The sequence below is a fragment of the Bubalus bubalis genome, chromosome 11 (assembly GCF_019923935.1).
Source record: "Bubalus bubalis isolate 160015118507 breed Murrah chromosome 11, NDDB_SH_1, whole genome shotgun sequence".
Lineage (NCBI taxonomy): Eukaryota > Metazoa > Chordata > Mammalia > Artiodactyla > Bovidae > Bubalus > Bubalus bubalis.
Genome location: NC_059167.1, coordinates 87,607,952 through 87,632,728, shown reverse-complemented (window position 1 = coordinate 87,632,728; position 24,777 = coordinate 87,607,952). Strand labels below are relative to the sequence as shown.

General features: G+C 46.3%; 1 protein-coding gene across 1 annotated transcript in view; it reads right to left on the bottom strand.

Annotated features, from left to right (window-relative positions):
- Positions 1–24,777, bottom strand: part of ITGA11 (integrin subunit alpha 11) — a 132,325-nt gene that overhangs the window by 88,496 nt on the left and 19,052 nt on the right. The window contains exon 2 of the mRNA XM_025296261.3: positions 5,236–5,347. Coding sequence (XP_025152046.2) covers positions 5,236–5,347 — 112 coding nt within the window. The remainder of the gene's footprint in view (positions 1–5,235; positions 5,348–24,777) is intronic.

Sequence of the window (24,777 nt, the reverse complement as noted above, 5' to 3'; positions counted from 1 at the left end):
TGCTGAGAGGAGGAGGCTAAGAGAGCTTCTCCCAAGGTCTCCGTCCAAGTGGCAATCTTTGGCCTTCAGACCCCTGCTTCTGTCCTTCCTTTGAGGTGCCTCCTGGCATGAACGTCAAACAACAGGCACCACTGAAGTCGTCCCTGTGCATATCTGCCAGCCAGTGTCCCACAAATGACACCAACATTGACCTCTCTTTTCCCATTATTAACAGGGCCTTACATCTGGATAAAACTCTTGGAATGCTGCCTACAGGGTGAGAAAAATGGGGGTCAGGGGAGAAAGAGAGGGGAAGCACCCAAGTAGGATATGAAGTGGGGTCCATGCAAGTGAGAACAGGGACTCCTGAAAGGGTCTGTGTGCTCCTGTCTGTTCTGCAGGAGGTGCAGCTCCCTGGGTCTCCAAGGCCTCTCTGTATCTCTCAGTTCAGTTGTGGCAGAAAGCACGCTCGGGGCCAGTGGCTGCAGTGCAGCTCTCTCCCAGGGTGCTTCCGGCTGCACTCAAACCAGCAAGAGCGACCGCGTGTCAATTCTGTCGTGCCATTCTGCTCATCTGAGCCCCACTTCCAAGACCTCATTCAGTGTTCCTCTTTTATGAAGCCCTCCCAAAGATTTCAGCCACAGAGATTTCTCTTTGCAATCTCTGGCTGAATTTCTGCTGTGAGCAAGATATCTGGCTGGCTGCTCACAGGCACAGGAAGATGAGACTAGCATTCGATAAGTGAGGGGAGCCATGGGCCTAAGTGACTCCAACACAAGGTAGAAAGGGACTCGGGCCATCAGAGAGAGAGGACTTGGGCAGGGTAAGGGCATTTTAGGCTAGGAGAAGGATCCAGAAAGCCTTCATGGAGAAAGTGGTCTTACAAAGATGAACATAATTAACACCAGGCTGTATTTTGTCTTGCATTGTTTTTTAATTGTTTCAAGGATTTTAGTGTGAATTCTTCAACTAGCCTGTGAGTTATTTGAGAGTAAAACCAAGTCTTACTCATACCAATATTTTGCAGAGTCTAGTAAAACATATTAACAGAAGCTTAATAAACAAATATTGGTCAAAACAAATTCTGTCTTAGAAAAGCCAGTTCCAATTAATCTTTAACTCTTCATACCATGTAAAGGATATGGATGCTGTACTTTCCTGTACAGTAGAAATTAACAGTATGTTGTAAATCAACCATACTTCAAAAAAATAAATGTTAAAAAAAGAATATAGATGATGTGCCTTTTATGTCTGGGCTGGCTGAGAGGTTCAAACCATTCATTCAATCTTTCCAAGTATGTTCTTTTGAACTTCATACCCCTGATTTCTGTAAGACAATAAAGTAGACAGTTACTATCCATCTGATAAATGTTATAAAAAGAAAATATATATTTCTATGGGTACAACTAATCTAGTGATGGGAAGGGATGGTCAGAGAAGGTATCTCAGGGAAAGTGATATTTAAGTTGATTAAAGAATGTGAAAGAGGACTTTGAATTCCAGCCATTAACAACTACGAAAGCTAGATAAAATATATGAAACAATTATATTCAGGTACCAGCCAGCAGTCAATACAGAGCTCAGTACTTGAATAAAGGGAAGCACAGGCTCTAAACCCACATCCACTCAGCTTTCTCGATGAGGGGACGTTTCCTGCTGCAGCATGGGGAACAGGAGTCCAGACAGAGAACAGCAGACTCGCTGGGTGGAAGAAACAGGGATTGGAATGGGGACTGAAAAAATGACCAGGATTTGGTGCGAGCAGGTAGAAAGGAGACAGTCACAGAGAAAAAGGCCCCCAAACTCAGCTAACATTTTCCCTCAGGGTCCTTGGATGATCCCTAAGCTGTGCATGTATGGTGTGAGACTCTGGAAATTTTATCAGAGAAGTGGGGCAGAGATTTTAGAGGCTTCCCAGAACTTGGGAGATGTTGGGCTTCATGCCTAGTCAAAAATAAATTTTAATGAATGCTGTGGGCTTTCAGTTGAGATCCCCCCAAATTTGTGCCTTAGGAGTAAAGACTGCGCTTAGGAGTAAGTGAAAGAAAGTGTTAATCGCTCAGTCATGTCCAGCTCTTTGTGACCCCAAGGACTGTAGCCTGCCAGTCCCCTCTGTTCATAGATTTCTCCAGGCAAAATTTCTGGAGTAGGTAGCCATTCCCTTCCCCAGGGGATCTTCCTGACCCAGAAGCTGAACCTGGGTTTCCTGCTTTGCTGTCAGACTGTTTACCGTCTGAACCATCAGGGAAGCACCCTAGGAGTAAGGGCAAAACTAGATGATACCTGCCCTAACCAAGGCCCAAACCCAGCTGCGGTGAATTTTAGGTGGTTTCACCAGTGTTTGAATTGCCTATCAGAGCAAAATGTAGCATTATCTAAAGGAGGGTAGCACAATCTATAGCTTCTACTGTGTACTAGTCACAATATTCTGCACAGAATTAAAAAATATACACTAAACAGGCAAAGAATCAGGAAAAAGTGACTGGTAACCATAAGGTAGAACAGTCACTAGAAACAGAGCCAGAGATGATCCAGATATTGGCGTTAGCCAGGGTTTTCAAAATAACTGTTATTAATATGCTTTAAAAAATAGAGTAAAAGATGGACAAATGGGAGAAAGATTATTTTAATAGAATTAGAGTCTATAAAAAATCAAACAGAGATTCAGGAATTACAAAATAAAACATGTAATTAAGAATACATTGGATGTAAAAAAAATTTTTTTTAAAGAATACATTGGGTGCATTTAGCTGCACAATGTACCTCATGAATATATGAGGTATACAATATACATAGAAACAAAGTTCCTGAGAATATGTCAATGAATAGAATTACACACACACACAAACACACACACACACATGAATACATGGTGTCCAAGTAAAGTTTATCCCAGGAATAAAAATGGGCTTAATATTTAAAAAATCAATCTATAGATACAATTAACATTATTAACAGAATAAAGAAGAACCACATAACATCTCAATCTTTGCAGAAAAAAATCTGATAAAATTCCATAACTATTTATACACACATACACAAATAAACCTCAGAAAACTAGGAATAGAAGAAAACCTCCTTAATCTGATGATATCTACAACAAACAAATGAATAAACTATAGTTAACATCTTATTTAATTATGAAATATAGTCTTCCCTTTAACAAGGGAAATAAGAAAAACATGTTCTGTATCACAACTTCTATTCAACCTATAACTGCACATCCTAGCTACTGCAATTAGGCAAGAAACAGAAATAAAAGCTATGAAGATTAGAAAAGAAGAAATAAAACTACAATTAATTCAGATGATCTGCTTGTATACATAAAACTACGTAAGAATCTACACACGATAGAAATAAATGAGTTTAGTAAAATTGCTGGATATAATGTAAATACACAAAAATCAGTTGTATTTTACTATACTAGCAAAAGATTGGAAAATGAAATAAAAAGCATTCCAATTTTAAAAAAGAACAGTCCCTTTTAATTAGCATAAAATACCAAGTACCTAGGAACCAAAGTAATAAAAGATACACAAGAATTTTACACTGAAAATTTCAAAGCCCTATTAAGAGGAGAAATTTTAAAAACTAAGTAAGTGAAGGTATATACATGTTCATAGATTGGAAGATTCAGTATTGGTAAGACTTCATTTCTCCACAAATTGATCTATAAATTCAACATAATCCCAATCAAATTGTCAGCAAGTTTGATGAGGGGAAATTGACAAGCTGATTCTAAAATTCATAGGAAAACACAGAAGACCTAATATAACCAAAACAATCTTGTCAAAGAGGAACAAATGTGAAGAATTCACATTACCTACCTTCAAGACTTTCTCTGAAGCTACAGTAACCAAGGCAGCTTTCTATTTTATAGATTAAAATAGAGGCTAGAAATAGACCCATACGTATAGGGGTCACCTGATTTTCAACAAAGACGACACTACAATTCAGTGGGAAAAGAGTCTTTTAAGAAATGGTGCTAGATCAACTGGATATCCATATTTTAAATTAAAAAAAAAAACACCTTTGACCTTTATCTCACATCTCACACAAAAATTTATTTGAGATGAACCACTGACTTAAATGAGAAAACAAAAACATCAAACTTCTGGAAGGAAAAAGAGGAAAGTATCTTCATGATCTTGAGAGAAGCAAACATTTCTTAAATGGGATACACAAGACTCACTATAAAAAGAGTGATAAATTAGACTTTATTAAAGAACTTCTGTTCATAAAAAGACACCACTAAGGAAATGAAAAAGCAAGCTACAGACAGGGGGAGTTCTTCGCAATGCTTTTCTCTGACAAAGAATTTGTATATAGAATATACATATTTTTAAAGTTTTATAAATTATTAAGAAAAACACACACAACACAATTTTAAAAATGGGCAAAAGACTGAATCAGACACATCATAAAATAGGATACCCAAATGGCCAATACATTCACAAAAAGTTACTCGACATTGTTAGTCATTAGAGAAATGCCAGTTAAACCCACCATGAGATACTACTGGGTTGGTACAAAAGTAACTGTGGTTTTTACATTGTTGAACCTTGCTGTTTGATATTGAAATAAATGAATGGGGTGTGTGTGAAAATGTCCTACAGCTGATTTAAAGTGATGCTACACAACTTCGTAAATTTCAGAAGCAATCACTGAACTGACACTTGAAATGAGTAAATTATATAACATGTACAATATAATCCAACAGCTATATTAGACATAGGCAGCTGACTCTTCCTGCCTCCTGACTGCCCCTGCCCCAGGGAGGTCCTCTCCCCACACTTAGCCTTCTCTCGCTTCCCTTTGCCCCACTGCGGCCTCTGTTTCAGCTTTGAGCACACACATCCGTCCTTGCAGAGACACCCCACCTTCCACAGCTCTCCCAATAGCCACAACCAGAAGCGCTGCCCCCGCTGATGAGAGCCTGGGGCCCTGAGAGGGGATGAGAGGGGGTGATTACTGGTTCTTGGGGCCTGCTGCCTGTGCTGTCCCATAACCAGAAGAAAGAGGGTGTTCATTCCCATTTCTCAGATGAGAAGATGGAGGCCTATGAAGGGGATGCTCATGGTTTCAAAGACAGGGCAGATCCTAGGCAGCTCCTGACCTGCCAGGACAAGAAGTCAAGGCCCTGGGAAGGGAGGCGTTTGCATGCGAGGGCCTGTGCTTTCAGCCCATGGGGGGCCTGGGTGGGGGAGGTGCAGGGCTGTGAAGGGGGGCGGGGGAGGGGTGGCAGCTCTCACTCACCACTTCCGGCCGCTGATGTCATGCTGCTGCACCGTGTAGCCAAAGAAGGCGGCCCTGGAGCCAGGGATGACTCGGGGCTTCTTGGTGTCCATGTTGAAGGTGGCCGTGAACCCTGAGAGGGGAGGAGAGAGGTCAGGCAGGCGGATATCCTGGTCCCAGGGCTGTGACTGGCAACCCCCGGCAGATCACCTACCTTGGAAGGTCTTGGCTGTGGATGGAGTAAGTACCCCTATCCTTGGGGAGCCCCCAGTGTTGGTTAACACAGTCCCTGTTTGGGAAGCCAACAATCTGCTGGGAAAGGCCCAGCCCCTGCCCTGGGGGGAGCCAATCTGATAGAGGAGGTACAGGTCTAAAGCCTCCTCTTAGAGACCTGGTGGGCTGCAGTTCATGGGGTTGCACAGAGTCGGACACGACTGAAGCGACTTAGCAGCAGCAGCAGCAGCAGAGACCAGGCAGGTCTGAAGGGTAAGACCTTGTCCTTCCCCGAAAGAATCCCTTGGTCTCACAAGGAAGGGACAGTGCCTCCATCTTTCCTTCCTTTAACTCTGCTTCTAACTTCTGCTGGTCTCCTCTTGCGTGTTTTTTTTTTTTTTTTTTTCCTGTCTTTTCCCTCCCCTCTCCTCCTCCTCTCTCTACTCCTTCTCCCTTCTTTCACCTCCAACTGCTAAATAGTCAGGGAGCTGACTTCCCACCTCTCTTGCCATCCCCTTTGCCCCAGCCAGGCCTGGGGTCCTAGTGGCCATGGCTCCAGTGCTGCTGGCTGACCCTCTCCTTCTGAATCCACCTGCAAAGCTCCACCTGGCTTCAGCCGGGGCCACTGCTCAGCTGCAGCAGCCAAGGCACAGCAGGCAAAGTCCCGTAAAACCCTTTCACCTTGGCCCCTAGTTGGTCAATTAACTGATTCTGTTTAGTGGAAAGCCTTGGGGTAATTGGACACGAATTAGTAACTGAACAACAATAACAATAAATAGAGCACAGCAGACAGAATATCATTGCCATTCCTCTCATGTGTTGACCATTATTGCCTTATTTACAAAACCCAGCCACGAATGAACTTATCAGCCTGGTCAGCAGCAGGCAGCCCTGGGGAAGAGGGGCCCGATCAGGTGAGCACAGGGGGGATGAAGGATCACTGGTCCTTGGCCAATGTGGGCACGTCACAGAGCAGAGAGAGACCCTGGTGTCACCTGTGGAACTCTCCAACTCTGCCCCAGAAATGGTGCATGCACACGCATGTATGCACATTCAGAGAGGCACATATGTGCACGCACACATGCCCACACATGGACGTGCACACACACATATATGCACAGGCTATACACATTCCCTGACTGCAGGGGAAATACTTTATCTGGCTCCCCGGGGCCCCCTGGAAATGTCCCTTGGTGGTCCGTGGTCCTCCCATTCCTGTACCCAAGCCCAGCAGAGTGAGGGGACCCTGAGCAAGACGCAGCTGTGCCTGGCAGTCAGGAAATCCAGACCCACCCCACCACTCTCAGGCCGGCAGGGAGGTGAGGACCAGTGAAGTCAAAAGTGTACATTGTGTCTTCAAGGTCTTCTCTACTATCAGTGCATCTTGGGTGAACATGGCCGGAAGGATCCTTCCAAGACCTGCTGGATCCCGTGACTCCAGCTCCATACCCTCCATTGGGTTCCCACTAACCCGCAGTCAAAGCCAAACTCCTTACCTGCCAGGCCCTGTGATTCCCCAAAGGAACCCCAGCTGGTTCCCTCAGCCCCTCATTTACTCTTGCCCCCCTTCCTTCTGCTGTAGCCACACTGTCCCCTTTCCTGTTATTAGAATGTGTCAGACCTGTCCCTGCTCAGTGTCTTTGCCCTGGCTGCCTTTCCTTCTGCCTGGATGCTCCTCCCTGAGTTACTAGCAGGGCTCACTCCCCCACATCATTAGGGTCCCTGTTTCAATGTCATCTTGTCCATCACTAGGACGCCCTGTCACTCTCATTTCCCGTCTTCATTTGTCTTCATAGCACTTATCCCTAACATGTTACAGAGTTATCTGATTGTCACACAGCTGATATTTCATAATATTCGTATGTCCTCTAAGTGCCGAGAGACACTGCCCAGTGTCATATACTTAGTGCCTTGAATCAAGATCTAGGTCATGGTCAGTGGTCAATAGATATTGATGGAATGCTTAGAGACCAGGACCTGCATTTGTCTGGGATGCTGTCTCCCCTCAATGAGGAACAGGAGGAAAAATATTTACTGAGCACTAATATATTCCTGGCACTATTCTAGGTATCTAACCAGTAATTTTATATTACTTATTTAAATCACACACCAACCCCGTGAAATAGATATTATCATATCTCTGGGAGGTTAATTTGCCCCGAATCGCTCGGCTGGGAGGAGGTTAGAGCACTTCCATGATCAGATTGCTTGGGGCACTAGGCTCTGTGTTACCCCTGGGAGAGGGCGCAGGAACATTCTTTTCAGGGAAAGGGGTCTCCTTTCTTGCCCTCAGGTCCCACCTCCTATGTCTTTGGGTTTGGTTGGGGTCAGCAGATGGGAGAGGAGCCAGCGGCCCTGTGCTCCTCCATTCACTCTGAGGAGGCTCTGTTGAGGACAGGTCCTATCTCCCCCAATACCCACACCCCCAACCCCCTGGGACAAGATTAGCGAAATCTGGCCACAGGGAGAGGACAAACACTCTCAAGGCTGGGGCATTAAGTTACAAAGTGCCAATTTCTTCCTCAAGTTGGCATTTGCTTCTGACCAAACGAACCAACCAGAGTATGGATTTCCTAAAAGTGATGTCAAGTCTGACACCCTGACCTTGTCTCCTGACAAGATCTCTGGACTGCTCCCCTGATGGCGGATGGCTTTCATTCTCAGGGAATGTACTCTTCTCAGAGACTTATGAACCCCAAGCACCAGCAAAACAAAACAAAATTGTTTCTGATGGGAATCAGCAGGCCGATTGCAGAGACTCCAGGAGCCTGGCTGGGCAGCTGGCCACTTCACTGCCCTTGATATTGATGACAGAGGGGGAAAAATGCCACAATTCCTGGGCTTGCTCTCCTGTGGACTGTGGCCAGAATTACATCAGCTGCTGCTCCCTTTCTCAGAAGCTTATCTTTCTTTTGAAGAAGCATCAGCCAGTCTCAAGAGGGCACTGAATCCACAGCATGGCGTGCGAGCACCACTGGGTCTCAAACCCACTATCTAGGCCGGGGCGGAGGCCACTGACCCGTCCCCAGGCGGGGCGGCCCCGTCCCAGCTGCTGAGGCATGCCGGCGGACACATGTCCAGACCTCCTGTGCTCCCCGGGGAGTGCACGCTAGAGCTTAGGGAGGCTCGGCTGAGCAGCAATGCTGGGCCACTCCACCCTCTCCCAGGACCATCCCCCACTGCTGCCACTAGCTTCCCAAGGGTCTTGGGAGAAAATCCACAGTCGCCACCTGGCCCCAGCGCCCTCTGAGCCTCCCTGGCCTCTTGTCAAGTCTTCTTCCGGGTGCCTGTGGCCCAGGCCCCAGGGCTGTCTTTCTGCTCCCGTTTGGCTTCCTCCTGTCTTGGGGCCTTCGCACATGCTATTTCTTCTGCTGGAGCCTCTCTGATGAACTCTCCTCAGAGAAGTTCTGATCTTCTGATCTGATCTGCTCTTCTTCAGATCTCAGCACACATGTCCCATTCTTCCACCTCCCCAGGGAGCTCCTCTGACCACCCTCACTCCACCATTACATCAGATCTTGTCTAATGATCTCAACACCCCTTGAATTCACTAACAGGTGACCCATGACCCCTCCTTTAGAATTACCTGGTTAGTAATTATATAGAGCAGGTATGATCATTTGATTAGTCCAATCTCCCCACCAGGACAGTGGCGCCATGAAGGCAAGATGGGGTCTGTGTAGTGATTGCTGGACCCAGCACCGAGTGGGGGCTGGCCTCAAACAGTGCTGAGCCACCTGAGGAAACTTCAAAGAGATAAAGTACAAGGTGGCCGCCTGAGTGCCAGGTTGGGAGAGACAGCTGTGGGCCAGGGGGTCAGGAAGCCTCTGGAGATATGACCTGGCCTTGAAAGGTGATGTGCAGGAATCAGCAAGGTGGCCCAGAAGCAGGAGTTCCTGGTGTGAATGAGGGGCCATCAAAGGAGAAGAGAACAGCCTTTCTGGCCCAAAGTGTCGGGAATGGCCTGGTTCCTCCTGCCCTCCTGCCAGACTCTCTGAGGGCGAAGACAGGCCTAGAAAAGCATGGTCTTGAGTTCGGGGTGGGGGGCTTGTTAGAAGCCTGGCTCCAACATTCATTCATTAGTGGCTAATCCTGGGCCAGGAGCTACTCCTTTCTGGTCCTCCATTTAGTCATCTATAAAATGGGAATAATTATGCCAACCTCACTGTGTGGGTGACAAGACTGAATGCAGTAACTAACCCGTGGCAGTGCTTGGTCCATGGAAAGTACTCAGCAGATCTTGGAACTGAATCGTTTCCCTGCTGTCTGAGCTGCCCCAGTGCCTTTGCCCACGCTGTCCACCCTGCCTGAAGGCCTTTCTTCCCTTCTTCTCAAGCATCGAGGCTCAGCTCTGATATCCCCTCTCTACAACATTCAGAGCAACATCCCTCTGGGTGGCTCACAGCCTATCGCCTTCTATCGTGAATGACAGGAGTTTCCACAGCTTCCCTGCTCTCTTCTCCAGCTATACACTATTCAGGGCAACATCCAGGAATGACTTTTTATCTTTTTACCCTGGCCCTATACTAGGAATATGCAGAGAGACTTGTCTGATGGATTTCTCACCTTCTGAGAACCTGTTCCCAGAATCAGGGCCTGTTGGCCTTTTTCTCCTTAGTTTACTTCCTAGCTCTCTGACTGGTACAGACAGTTCCTTACCATTTAGATAATAATAAGAAAAATTCCAGTGTACATGCACAAAGAATTCACTAGGCACCAGATACTATGCTAAATGCTAAATGTATTTAATCCTCACAACAACTTTTAAATTTATGTATTTCTTTTTGGCTGTGCCGGGTCTTCGTGGCTGCATGTGGGCTTTCTCTGGTTGTGGTGAGGGCTTCTCATTGCGGTGGCTTCTCTTTGTTGTGGAGCACAAGATCTAGGGTACGTAGGCTTCAGTTGCCGTGGCACACGTACTTAGTTGCCTCTCAGTATGTGGGATCTTCCCGGACCAGGGATCGAAACGATGTCCCCTACGTTGGCAGGCAGATTCTTACCCACTGGACCACCAGGGAAGCCCCAAATCAACCTTTTGAAGTAAGTATATCATTATTTTCACTCTACAGGTGAGGAAGCTGATGCACAAAGAAGGTAGGTAGCTACAAGTGGAAGGATGCACTTGGAGGCCTCATGAGTCCTCCCCAGCCTACCTGCCACCATCAAGCCTTCCTCCCCACTGTGGTCACTTGAGCTCCTCACTGTGGTGGTCTCATCCAGGTTGGTCCTCCTCCCACCTGCCCCTTCTTAAAAACTCACTCATCCTGGGTCCCACATCCTGATTCTGCCCACTAGAGAGCTGACAGTGCATCCCTGATCACAGTAGGTGGAACACACAGGACCAGGTGCACTAGATGGATGCAGCCAGAGTCCCAAGGGCCTTGAAAGTCTGGATGAAGCACCAGAACTGACCACAGGAGGAAGCTACCCTGGGGAACCCAAGAGTGACCATCTCTCAGGCACCATCTATCTGCCAAGCCTCTGCTCATTCTCTGGGTCCTGCTCTGGGTTGCAGACACACCTGTGTAAGCAAGAGTTTTTGTTTGCCTTGGATGGTGGGAGCTGGGATGGGGGTGACGGAGGATGAAATGTTATCAGGACGCCCTTCCCAGTTCTACGTGGGGCCCAGGAATCTTCAGGTCTAAAAGCAAATCACAGATAGGGAATGGAGGGGGCGTAGCATGGCAGGAGAAAAGACCCTGACTCTGGCCAAGTAAGAAGAAATGGTAACGTGGACCTCCTTCTGCTATGGAAAACACAATCACACATTCCAGCCTGAGTCGAATGAGCTCTAGATGCCTGACTGATTTTCATCCTCTGCATTGCTGCAGCAAATGCCAAAAATGTGATGGTTCTGGCTCCGTCATCATCCCAGCTGTCTTTTCCTTCTTCTTTGGGGCCATTGTTTCAAAGACAGGAATCTAAGAAGGCAGTGCTAGGTTTGGGAGCATTGCTGGCAAGGCCTGAGTCACCTCCCCATCTCTAGGCCTCTGTAGAAGGCACAGGCGAGATATGAGAGAAGAGATGGGGGGTGGGGAGAATGTGATCCCCTCATCAGAGAGGCTTCTGACCAGGAGGAGAAAGGCCTCCACTGGAGAGGAGGCGGCTGCAGGTAAGGGAGCCCTCTGACTCCGGGGATCCTGCCCTTGGGGGCCTGCAGCCCTCACAGGAGACCTAGTAACTATGCCTTCCCTCTGGAAGCTTCCAGTGGATGGAAATCTGGACCCTGCCCTTAAGAACTGCTGGGGCATCAGAGGAATGACACTGGACTGTGAGTCTCCTTCTGCCTACACCTCCATTCATGGAGGGGTTTAGAGAATAGTTAAATGTTGAAGTTAAAACTCAATGCTGAAATCTTGAGAAAGAAGAATGGAACTGGAGGAATCAACTTGCCTGACTTCAGGCTCTACTACAAAGCTCCAGTCATCAAGACAGTATGGTACTGGCACAAAGACAGAAATATAGATCAATGGAACAAAATATAAAGCCACACACATATGGACACCTTATCTTTGACAAAGGAGGCAAGAATATACAATGGAGAAAAGACAATCTCTTTAACAAGTGATCCTGGGAAAACTGGTCAACCACTTGTAAAAGAATGAAACTAGAACACTTTCTAACACCATACACAAAAATAAACTCAAAATGGATTAAAGATCTAAATGTAAGACCAGAAACTATAAAACTCCTAGAGGAGAACATAGGCAAAACACTCTCCAACATAAATCACAGCAGGATCCTCTATGACCCACCTCCCAGAATATTGGAAATAAAAGCAAAAATAAACAAATGGGACCTAATTAAACTTAAAAACTTCTGCACAACAAAGGAAACTATAAGCAAGGTGAAAAGACAGCCTTCAGAATGGGAGAAAATAATAACAAATGAAGCAACTGACAAAGAATTAATCTAAAAAAATATACAAGTAACTCCTGCAGCTCAATTCCAGAAAAATAAATGACCCAATCAAAAAATGGGCCAAAGAATAGACATTTCTCCAAAGAAGACATACAGATGGCTAACAAACACATGAAAAGATGCTCAACATCACTCATTATCAGAGAAATGCAAATCAAAACCTCAATGAGGTACCATTTCACATCAGTCAGAATGGCTGCTATCCAAAAGTCTACAAGCAATAAATGCTAGAGAGGGTGTGGAGAAAAGGGAACCCTCTTACACCATTGGTGGGAATGCAAACTAGTACAGCCACTATGGAGAACAGTGTGGAGATTCCTTAAAAAACTGGAAATAGAACTGCCATATAACCCAGAAATCCCACTGCTGGGCATACACACCAAGGAAACCAGAATTGAAAGAGACACGTGTACCCCAATGTTCATCATAGCACTGTTTATAATAGCCAGGACATGGAAGCAACCTAGATGTCCATCAGCAGATGAATGGATAAGAAAGCAGTGGTACATATACACAATGGAGTATTACTCAGTCATTAAAAAGAATACATTTGAATCAGTTCTAATGAGGTGGATGAAACTGGAGCCTGTTATACAGAGTGAAGTAAGACAGAAAGAAAAACACCAATACAGTATACTAATGCAAAATCACTACAGATGGTGACTGCAGCCATGAAATTAAAAGACACTTACTCCTTGGAAGGAAAGTTATGACCAACCTAGATAGTATATTCAAAAGCAGAGACATTACTTTGCCAACAAAGGTCCGTCTAGTCAAGGCTGTGGTTTTTCCAGTAGTCATGTATGGATGTGAGAGTTGGACTGTGAAGAAAGCTGAGAACCGAAGAATTGATGCTTTTGAACTGTGGTGTTGGAGAAGACTCTTGAGAGTCCCTTGGACTGCAAGGAGATCCAACCAGTCCATTCTAAAGGAGATCAGTCCTGTGTTCTTTGGAAGGAATGATGCTAAAGCTGAAACTCCAGTACTTTGGTCACCTCATGCAAAGAGTTGACTCATTGGAAAAGACTCTGATGCTGGGAGGGATTGGGGGCAGGAGGAGAAGGGGACGACAGAGGATGAGATGGCTGGATGGCATCACTGACTCGATGGATATGAATTTGAGTGAACTCCGGGAGTTGGTGACGGACAGGGAGGCCTGGCGTGCTGCAATTCATGGGGTCGCAAAGAGTCAGACACAACTGAGCGACTGAACTGAACTGAACTAAATGCGTATATATGGAATTTAGAAAGATGGTAACGATAACCCTGTATGAGAGACAGCAAAAGAGACACAGATATATAGAACAGTCTTATGGACTCTTTGGGAGAGGGCGAGGGTGGGATGATTTGGGAGAATGGCATTGAAACATGTATAATATCATATGTGAAACAAATCGCCAGTCCAGGTTCGATGCATGATACAGGATGCTTGGGGCTGGTGCACTGGGATGCCCTAGAGGGATGGTATGGGGAGGGAGGTGGGAGGGGGGTTCAGGATGAGGAACATGTGTACACCCATGGTGGATTCATGTTGATGTATGGCAAAACCAATACAATATTGTAAAGTAATTAGCCTCCAATTAAAATAAATAAATTTATATTAAAACAAACAAACAAACTCAGTGCTGAGCAATGGGACTTCCCTGGTGATTCAGTGGTTAAGAGTCCACCTGCCAAAGCAAGGGACATAGTTTAATCCCTGCTTTGGGAGCATCCCACCTGCTCCAGAGCAACTAAAGCCTGGGTGCCACGACTACTGAGCCTACACGCCTGTGCTCCGCAACAACAGAAGCCACCGCAATGGGAAGTCCGTGTACCACTAGAGAGAGTTCTCGCACAGCGATGAAGACCCAGTGAAGCCAATAAATAAGTACATAAAAAAATAAAAGTAAACCTGAGTGTCATGAGTTCCATACTTCTCCCCATTCCAAGACTCCAAGCCATGTGAAGACAAGGATGGGGTTTTGTTCATCTCTTTATTCCCACTGCAGGGGTTGGGACACAGAGATCCTCAGTAAAATGTGTTGAACTAAAGTAGAAGGTTCAGCTCCACCTAACAACAATAAACAAAGCCTGTGACACCTCCCCACTTAACTCTGGGCTGAGCCATATGAGGCAGAAATGAAAGCTTGCCAGTTTCCACCCGAAATCTTAGGACGCCAACATCTTGTCTGCTTCTGCTTGCTCACTTGCACTTCGGCCATCAATGTGAGAAGTATTCGCTCAGGCTGGCCCACATATCCCAGCAAAAGGAGGAGAAACACTTGGAGCTGAACTCCATAACCACACCTGGCTGGGGTCAGCTATCCACTCACACGTACGAGCAAGCCCTGTGAGGCCAGCTGGCCTCCCAGTTGAGCTTAGCTTAGGTCAGCTGGATGTCCAGCTGACCCAGACAAGTGAACTAAATAATGATGTGTGTCACTCAGATTTGGTGGGGGTGGGGTGGGCGGTTATTTGTTACATAGCATTATTGTAGCAACTGGTAACTGACTCAGTCTGGCTCTTAAATGGTGGACAGTCAGGGAGGAGGTGGAACATGAGGACTCATGGTGTTTGGAGTAGTAACTCAGTCATTCCCTTCTCAAGAGCTCACGGGGAGGCCTGGACCGAGCCGGTCAGGAAGCAGGGTGGCCTAGCAAGCGTGTCATGATCTCTCCTTCCTGAGTCACGCACCAAGCCTTGCAGCTGGGCTGTCCTGCTTCATCGGGACACAGGAATGGCCGACACAGGAACAGCAGACACATAGATCCCTAGCATCAATTCTAGGGCTCAGGGCCCTTCTGTACCTCGTTTTTTCTCTGTCTCATGGCCATGGGACATGAAACCCACCCCCCAACTCAGACAATTTACCACAGGGCCAAAAATGGTGTGCAACAAATGTGTTATCAGGGAAGGGTCACTTATTAGGATTTTATTCTTAAGAACAAGCAGGGATCTTAAAGATCAAATAGCCTAGAGGTCTCAAAACTTTGTGTGTTTTTTTGGGGGGGGCAGTGAATCCCACCTTTTGAGAACAAAATCTATACATAAGAAGCAGACCCAGGAAGCTAAGGCTGGACTTAGGGACAGTGGACAAGGAGTAGCTCCCACCTGCAGGAACAGTCCTAAGACAGTTCTTTGAACCCTAGGGTATCCTGGAACATAGTTTGAGAACCACCTAATTGTATTTAAGACCCTTGCTGATACCAGTGAGAGAACTCAGGCTAGAAAAGGGGTGGGGATCTACCTAAGGTCATGAGCTTTTCTTTTTTCATGCCCGTCTTTATTCACCACCATTCCCTCCATATAACCCTCCTCTACAATCTTTCAATTCCACAAATGTCTATTTGGGGCTACGAAGCTCCAGGTTTCATGCTGGGAATCGGGGACACCAAGTCAAGTAAGACATGACCTGTGGTCTTCAGAGTCTGCAGCCACGTGGGGGAGCCAACAGCCATGCCTGCATGTCACCAGAGCCTAAAGTGAAGCCCTGCAAAGGTTGGACCAGGGCACAGGATGATCTACATTCAAATCTCAGCTTGGTTGCTACATTTGCCTAGTAGCCACAGAGAGTCACTATGCCTTTCTGGGCTTCCGTGTCCCCCTCTGTCAAATAAGAGGGTCCTGCTCCCTTCTACCTAAGGCCCAACCCCAGCACACGTCAGAGAGATTCGCTAGAGCAAACACACAACCAGCTTCCAGTTGTCGACACGCAAGCATCTGTCTTGAGTCTCTGAAAGCAGAACTGGAGGCCAGGCTGTGTGGAGGAATGCAAGCTCATCTTAATGTTGGCTGAAGCCAAACACACTTAGGAAGGGAACTCTCCAGGCAAAACTGATTATATTTTGCATTCCCAAGCCAAAGGGGGAGAACTGAAGAAAACTGTCATCTAACGCTCTACATTATCCAGGCCCACGTCTCATTCTCCTTGCTTGAACCATGGAGACCTGGCCCCAGGGCCCTACTTTCCTGGCTGTGGCTTCTGGGCACACCCGGATATCAAAGGCACGGAGGCCTTAGTATGGGTCCAGACAATGTGGTCATCTTTTCAAGAAAGCCCAGCTGTGCCCTGGAGTTGGACTGTGGTGCTAAAACCTCAGTGAGACAATTTATTTATTTATTAAAATATTTATTTTTGGTTATGCTGAGTCTTAGTTGCAGCATGTGGGATCCAGTTACTTGACCAGGGTTTGAACCCAGTCCCCCTACATTGTGAGCACGGAGTCTTAGCCATTGGACCACCAGGGAAGTCCATCAGTGAGGAAATTTAGAGCAAACGGGTAGGGAACATAGTTCCCTTCAGACTCCTCTTATTTCAAAACTTGAGGATGCCAGTGGTATGTATTAAATCCTTGATTACCTGGTTACTTGACCTTGGACCAAAACTTTTCTCTCCCTTGGATCTTCTAGTCATGGAAGCCATGATCCTTCAGAAGGGAGACATGGCTGGAGCATCACTGTCAGGGTCGAAGGCCAGAGGATGGATTCCTGAGTTTAGGACAGCTGGTTCTAGAACTCAGAGAAGGGGGCATGGGAATATAATACCCAACTCCTGAGAATTAGGGCTGCTGTGATGAGCGGAAGTAGGCTGGGCACCAGAAGACCTGGGTCCCCTCCTGGGTTCTGCCACTGACTGGCTGAACGTTGAACAAGCTACTTCTCCCCAGGCCCCGATCTCCATTATAGAAAACGAGGAAGCTGGACCAGGTGGTCTAAAAACCTATACAGACAGGATATTCTGAGTCTGTGTGACCTTTTCCTCTGGATTCATTTCCAAAGTCATCTCCCTTCTGGCGGGGAGGAGTAGGCGGATGATACAGGGGCACTTCAAGGAGCAAGCAGATGGCCATCACGCCTGTGGGTCTGTATCAGGTTGCCTGCCAGGACTGGGGTCAACAGGAAGGCATGCCTTCCCTCCTCGCTAGTACTTGGGTCCAATACAAGTGCCCCTCAGCTTCAAACCACTTATGAAAGTGAGCTGTGACACCCTCTTGTGCCCCCTAGTGGCTCAGCCCTGAATTGGCACTGCTCTGCTGCTAGGGCTGGAAGTCGGGATCAGGTGGGGCGGGTCTGGTGAAACCAAGCCAGTTTTAACACCAGGCCCTGTTGCTTTAGAGCACCCTCTGGTGCTTTAAAGAAGGGGTCTCCAACCTCCGGGATCTAATGCCTGATGATTTGAGGTGGGGCTGATGTAATAACAATAGAAATACAGTGCTCAATAAACATAATATGTTTGAATCATCCTAAAACCATCCTCCCTACCCCCTCAACCCCTGTGAAAAAATTGTCTTCCACGAAACAGTCCCTGGTGCCAAAACGTTTGGAGGCCCCTGCTTTAAAGCAAACTTGCTCACACTTGGGTCTCCCCAAGTGACAAATAACCTCCTCTCTGCTCTTGGCAAAGACCCCTCCTCCGGGTTCCTAGCGTCTCTAATCAGCTCTTCAGCATCTGACTTCTTTACAAATGACTGCCTTCTGGATGTGGCTTCATGGCTCTCTGTTAATTGGTCATTATCACACCGCCTTTTTCTCAGAAGGAAACACTGTGGAGTCCATTCTGCTTCATACTTTTCCAAGCGCTAACATCACCAGCCAATCCTTCCTTCTTCCCCCTGTTGAAGAAGCAGGCGAGACCCTTATCTCTGAATGGCGTCTCCTATCCTTGGCTACCCTGGCCCCGTGCTGGTCAGAACACAGCTCACCAGGAATGCCTAGTGTGAGTGTTTGTGTACACACACACGTGTAGCCAAAGGATCAGTCAGAGAGGGCTGACTGGGGGGTGGTAATGACAGGAGGCAATGGTTTCTCCCCATTGGAGTCCAGAGAGAGGGATGAGCTTACAGGAGGGAGGTGCCTTCTGTCTGAAGGACCAGCTCTATCCCCAGAGCGGACAGGGACGGCAGGAAGAGGATATGAGAGAGACTTCTGTGGAAAGGCGTCATCCCTCCCTGTGGAATAAGCAAAGCACTTGTTTCTTAGAGGAATCTCAGGGAAGTGATCTCATCCAGGAACCAGTGCATCCCCAGTCCACACCCACTGCTGTTTCTGGCTGTGAGCAGCTCTGAGCTTGCCAGCAGCTTTGCTGTGGGTGGCTGTGGCCACATGTCCACCTTCCCAGGAGGAAGAGCCCAAATCAATATGTACTTTGATGTCTCCTGAATGTTAAACATGTGAAAAAGTACATGTCAGAGTCAGAAAGCTTCCTCCTGTGTGCGATGAGGGGGTGGACCACTGTGGCTGGAGAGTTCAAGGTCCCATTAGGGCAGAGTCTGGAGGAAGCCCTCACGTGTGTGCAGAGATGGCCACAGGGAGAGAACTCACATATTCACACCTCATCAGACCCCTGCGGGCGGCCCCTAACACTGTCTACACAGCAGGCACTCTGGCTGCCCCTCCCCCTCCAAGGCTCTGCCCTCAGTTTCCTGCCCCTGCACACCTGCTCATGCTGTCAGCCCCATCCTGCGCCCATCAAGGGACCCAGTGCGAGTCCCACTCACCCTGCCCACCTACCCACCTCCCACCTGCCCAGCCTGCGCCTCCCCTCCCTGTCTTCTCAACCCAGCCCTCCCCATTGCGGTAGAGAGTCCAAGGGATGGAACCATGCCATAGGCTGTTCCTGCATCCCCCTGGGGCCTAGAGTTACAAACAGGAGCTGCTCGACAAATATTAAGTCAACACACACACAGGATAGATCAGGGGCTCCTTCCACCAATGGGAAATGGAGGCTCAGGAAGGTCACCTGCTGGGACCCAGGTCTTCTGCTGGAGGGACACATGTGGAGGGGGATCTAGCCCTCCCCAGTACCTGGGCAGGGCTCATGTGCCATTCCTTCTCTGAATCTCCTGGTGAAGATCTCCTGCCACACTCAGAGCACTCACCAAGTGCCAGGATGGGCCAGGTGCCTTAGAACAGTATTTCATTTAATTCTAACAAGTGATTAGAGGTTTTTATCCTCATTAAACAGGTGAGGAAGCTAAAGGTCCGAGACCGACTTGCCCCGGGCCCATGTACTGGTGCTGAGGTCTGCTTCCTGTCTGCTTCCAAGGCTCTACATCCTTTACTGCTTTTGAGCATCTTCATCAAGGCTGGCTGTGTCTCTGAGAGGGCAGGCAGGGCAGTGGAGAGCTCTTGTTAGTGAGATTGGGTGAGACCCTCTGCTCACACCCTAAAATGACACCCTTCCAGCTGGACCAGCAATAGCTTTCTTTGGGAAGCTTTCATTTGAGTTGAAGCTTTGAGGACCCTATGATAACCTTGCTTTTGGTGCCATAAGGGAGGTGACTTTAAATGAACTGAGAGGGTTCTGTCCCCCTCACCCCTGAGCCCTGCACAGTGTCTGGGACACAACAGGCTCACAACAAAGTGGACAGAACAGACTGAAGAATGAACAAGTGACATAACAAGCCTACAGCAAACATTATTTTCAGTGGTGAAACACTGAAAGCATTCCCTCTAAGATCAGGAACTAGACAAGGGTGTCCACTTTCACCACCATTATTCAACATAGTTCTGGAAGTCCTAGCTACAGCAATGAGAAAAGAAAAAGAAATACAAGGAATCCAGATTGGAAAAGAAGAAGTAAAGCTCTCACTGTTTGCAGATGACATGATAGTGTACATAGAAAGCCCTAAAGGTGGTATCAGAAAAAGTTAATAAAGCTAACCAGTGAATTTATCAAGGTTGGAGGACACAAAATCCATACACAGAAATCACTTGTATTTCTAAACACTAACAATGAAAAATCAGAAAGAGAAATTAAGGAATCAATCCCCTTCACCACTGCAACAAAAAGAATTAAATATCTAGGAGTAAATTTACCTAAGGAGACAAAAGAACTGTACACAGAAAATTATAAGACACTAATGAAAGAAATCAAAGATGACATAAACAGATGGAGAGATATTCCATGTTCCTGGGTAGAAAGAATCAGTATTGTGAAAATGACTATACTACCAAATGCAATCTACAGATTCAGTGTGATCCCTATCAAATTACCAATGGCATTTTTCACAGAACTAGAACAAAAAATTTCATAGTTCATACGGAAATACAAAAGACCCCAAATAGCCAAAGAAGTCTTGAGAAAGAAGAATGGAGCTGGAGGAATCAACCTTCCTGACTTTAGATTATACTACAAAGCTACAGTCACCAAGACAGTATGGTATTGGCACAAAAACAGAAATATAGACCAATGGAACAAGATAGAAAGCCCAGAAATAAACCCATGGGCCTATGGGTACCTTATTTTTGACAAAGGAGGCAAGAATATACAATGGGGCAAAGGCAGTCTCTTCAATAAATGGTGCTTGGAAAACTGGACAGCTACATGTAAAAGAATGAAATTAGAACACTTCTTAACACCATACACAAAGATAAACTCAAAATGGATTAAAGACCTACATGTAAGACCAGAAACTATAGAACTTTTAGAGGAAAATGTAGGCAGAACACTCGATGACATAAAGCAAGATCCTCTATGACCCACCTCCTACAGTAACAGGAATAAAAACAAAAGTAAACAAGTGGGACCTGGTTAAACTTAAAAGCTTTTGCACAGCAAAGGAAACTATAAGCAAGGTGAAAAGACAACCCTCAGAATGGGAGAAAATAATAGCAAATGAAACAACTGACAAAGGATTAATTTCCAAAATATACAAGCAGCTCATACAACTCAATACCAGAAAAACAAACAACCCAATCAAAGTGGGGAAAAGACCTAAACAGACATGTCTCCAAAGAAGACATACAGATGGCTAACAAACACATGAAAAGATGCTCAACATAGCTCATTATTAAAGAAATGCAAATCAAAACTACAATGAGATATCACCTCACACCAGTCAGAATGGTCATCATCAAAAAGTCTACAAACAATAAATGCAGGAGAGGGTGTGGAGAAAAGGAAATGCGCTTGCACTGTTGGTGGGAATGTAAATTGATACAGCCACTGTGGAAGAAGGTATGGAGATTCCTCAAAAAACTAGGAATAAAACCACCATATGACCAAGCAATCCCACTACTAGGCATATACCCTAAGGAAACCAAAACTGAAAAAGACACATGTATCCCATTGTTCATTGCAGCACTATTTACAATAGCCAGAACATTGAAGCAACCTAGATGTCCATCAACAGATGAATGGATAAAGAAGCTGTGGTACATATACACAAAGGAATATTACTCAGCCATAATAAGGAATGCATTTGAGTCAAGGTTCTAATGAGCTGGATGAACCTAGAACCTATTATATAGAGTAGAGTAAGTCAGAAAGAGAAAAATAAATATTGTATTCTAACACATATATATGGAATCTAGAAAAATGGTACCAAAGAATTTAATTACAGGGCAGCAGTGGAGAAACAGACATAGAGAATAGACCTATGGACATGGGGAGAGGGGAGGAGAGGGTGAGATATATGGAAAGAGTAACATGGAAACTTATATTACCATATGTAAAATACATAGCCAACGGAAATTTGCTGTATGGCTCAGGAAACTCAAACAGGGGCTCTGTATCAACCTAGAGGGGTGGGATGGGGAGGGAGACGGGAGGAAGGTTTAAAAGGGAGTGGATATATGTATATCTATGGCTGATTCATGTTGAGGGTTGACAGAAAACAATTATCCTGTAAAGCAGTTATCCTTCAATAAAAAATAAATTAATTAAAAAAACAGAAAAAAAAAAAAGAATGAACAAGTGAATGAATGGCTATGGATGAGCTCATCAGAAATGGGTACCCACTCCAGTATTCTTGCCTGGAGAATTCCATGGACAGAGGAGCCTGGTGGGCTATAGTCCATGGGGTCGCACAGGGTCAGACACAACTGAGCAACTGAGAATGCACTGCATATCTAAGAAGGACGTGAGCAGATGGGACACAAGACAGCCTTCCCTTTGCCCACAGCCCCTCTGTCCACTCAGCCTCTGCTCTCCAGCCAGGCTCTGAGGGTCCCCATGATATATGCTGGGCGCCTGACCCGCCGACCTCTCTCCCCTACTCAGTACCCTTCTTTCATCAGAAAATGGTTCTGGGCCTTCCCTGGTAGCCCGCTGGTTAGGAATTCACCAGCCAATGCAGGGGACACGGGATGGAGCCCTGGTCCAGGAAGATCCCACATACCACAGGGCAACTAAGGCTGTGTGCCACAGCTAGGAAGCCCGAGCACCCAGAGCCCGTGCTCTGCAACAAGAGAAACCACTGCACTGAGAAGCCCGCACACCACAATGAAAAGTAGCCCCTGCTAGCCACAGCTGGAGAAAGCCTGTGAGTGAAGTGAAGCCGCTCAGCCGTGTCCGACTCTTTGCAACCGCATGGACTGCAGCCTACCAGGCTCCTCCGTCCATGGGATTTTCCAGGCAAGAGTACGGGAGTGGGTTGCCATTCCTTCTCCAGGGGATCTTCCTGACCCAGGGATTGAACCTGGGTCTCCTGCATTGTGTGCAGATGCATTACCCTCTGAGCCACCAGGGAAGATTCGAGAAAGCCTGTGTACAGCAACAAAAACCCAGCATAGCCAAGAAAATAAAATGAAATAAATAAATAAAATTTTTTAAATGGTTCTTTTTTAAATGGTTTAAAGTGTCATATTTTGTGCTATACAAACACATGCTCGCTAATGTGTGACTTATCAAAACATCCCCTCAACTCTCCAAAGCATTCACAGCCTTATAGAAGGAAGAATTCTCTAAATCAGAAACCAACAGACATTGGCTGGGCAGTCTTTTTCAGTGGGAGCTCTGTTACTAAGGGTCTGCAGAGGAGACCAAATGCTTGCTGGGGGCAGGTGGATGCGGTTGAATAGAAACCCTCGCATCAGCATCCAGAGGGTGGAGATGGAAAATCGGAGCAAGTGCTGGTGAGAGCAATAATCTGCCCTTTTGATTTTTTTTTTTAAAACCAGGAGTCTGCCAATGTGTTGGTTAAGCAGATGTCAAGCTCATGGAAAACAGGCCTAAAAATTGGAAACAGAAACACCACACTTAAATTTGCTGTAATTAACATTGTTTTCACTCCCAGCTTTGGACAGCCATCCCATGCCTTCAGAGAACACACAGATCACCTTTGTCAGGAATAAGACTCACAGTTTTATGAAAGCCAGTGGAGTTTTCTGCCTTACATCATTTATCTTTCTCTCTAGGTAGAGACATTGATCAAAATGGAGCTCTTTCTTTAAGCTTTCAAGAGCTGCCCTGAAGGATTTTAAAACACACCAGCAGTGACATGATGAATTCCTGTTGTGATGACCTAGAGGGGTGGGATGTGGGATGGGAGGAAGGTTCGAGATGGAGGGGATATATGTATAATTATGGCCGATTTGCATTGTTGTACAGCAGAGACCAACACCACATTGTAAAAACTAAAAAACAAAAAATTTAAAAAAACAAATGAAAAAGTATTGCATAGACACAGATCTTGTGTGTATATGGCAAACTGAATAAAAAGTCAGAAATAAAAAGCAAAAAAAAAAAGTACAATGAAGTCTTGATTAACTAAAACACACACACATACCCCAAGCTGTGTGGAAAACTGGAATCAGATGTGACCCCAAATATCCACCGTAGTATCTGGCTGAGTGTGGTGTGCCTTGGGCTGCTGCCTTCTTCCAGTCACCCCAAAGTGGCCTGGGCTCCTGAGAACCCCAGACCACACCCCAGCCCAGCCCTGCCTTCTGAGTCCCACGACCAACATCCAGCTGCCCCTAGAACATTTTCACTTGGTTGTCTTATAGCATCCCTCACTTCACAAGACCGAAGACGTACCTGAGGTTTTCTCTTCCAAACTGGCTTTTCCCTGAGTGTCCCCATCAATGCACTTGGCGTTACCATCCACCCCGCTGCTCCAGTCAGAAACTTGGAGGTCCTTCCTCGGGATTTTCCTCCACTTCCCATCAGCAAACCCTGCAGATTCTACCTGCTCCAGCCCTCACAAGCCCATTCTTCTTGATTTTCTCTGACATCACCCGGTCCGAGTTATTCTCATCCTTTTCTGCCTGGACTTAATAAACACCAGTCTTCTAACTGGTGACTTGATTCCAGGGTGATCTTTTAAAAATGTCAACCAGATCCTGGCACTTTCTTGCTTCAAACCCTCCAGGGTCCTCCCATTGCATGTAGGGTGGATTCCAGACCCTTTCCCAGGACCCACCAGGCCCTGCAGGATCTGTCTGCTCCTGTGCCACAAACTTCATCACTTGCAGCTTCTAGACACACTGCCTTCCTTCCTGCTCCTCAAACCAAGCTCTTTCCATCTCAAGGTCTTTCCCAAATCTTTGCTCAGGCAGCTCCTTCTCAATCTCCAATTTTCTTTTCTTTTTTTTTTTTCTGGCTGCTCCACGCATTATATGGGATCTTGGTTCCCTGACCGAAGATTGAACCTGTGTCCCCTACATTGGAAGTGTGTAGTCTTAACCACTGAGCTACCAAGGAAGTCCCTCAACCTCCAGTTT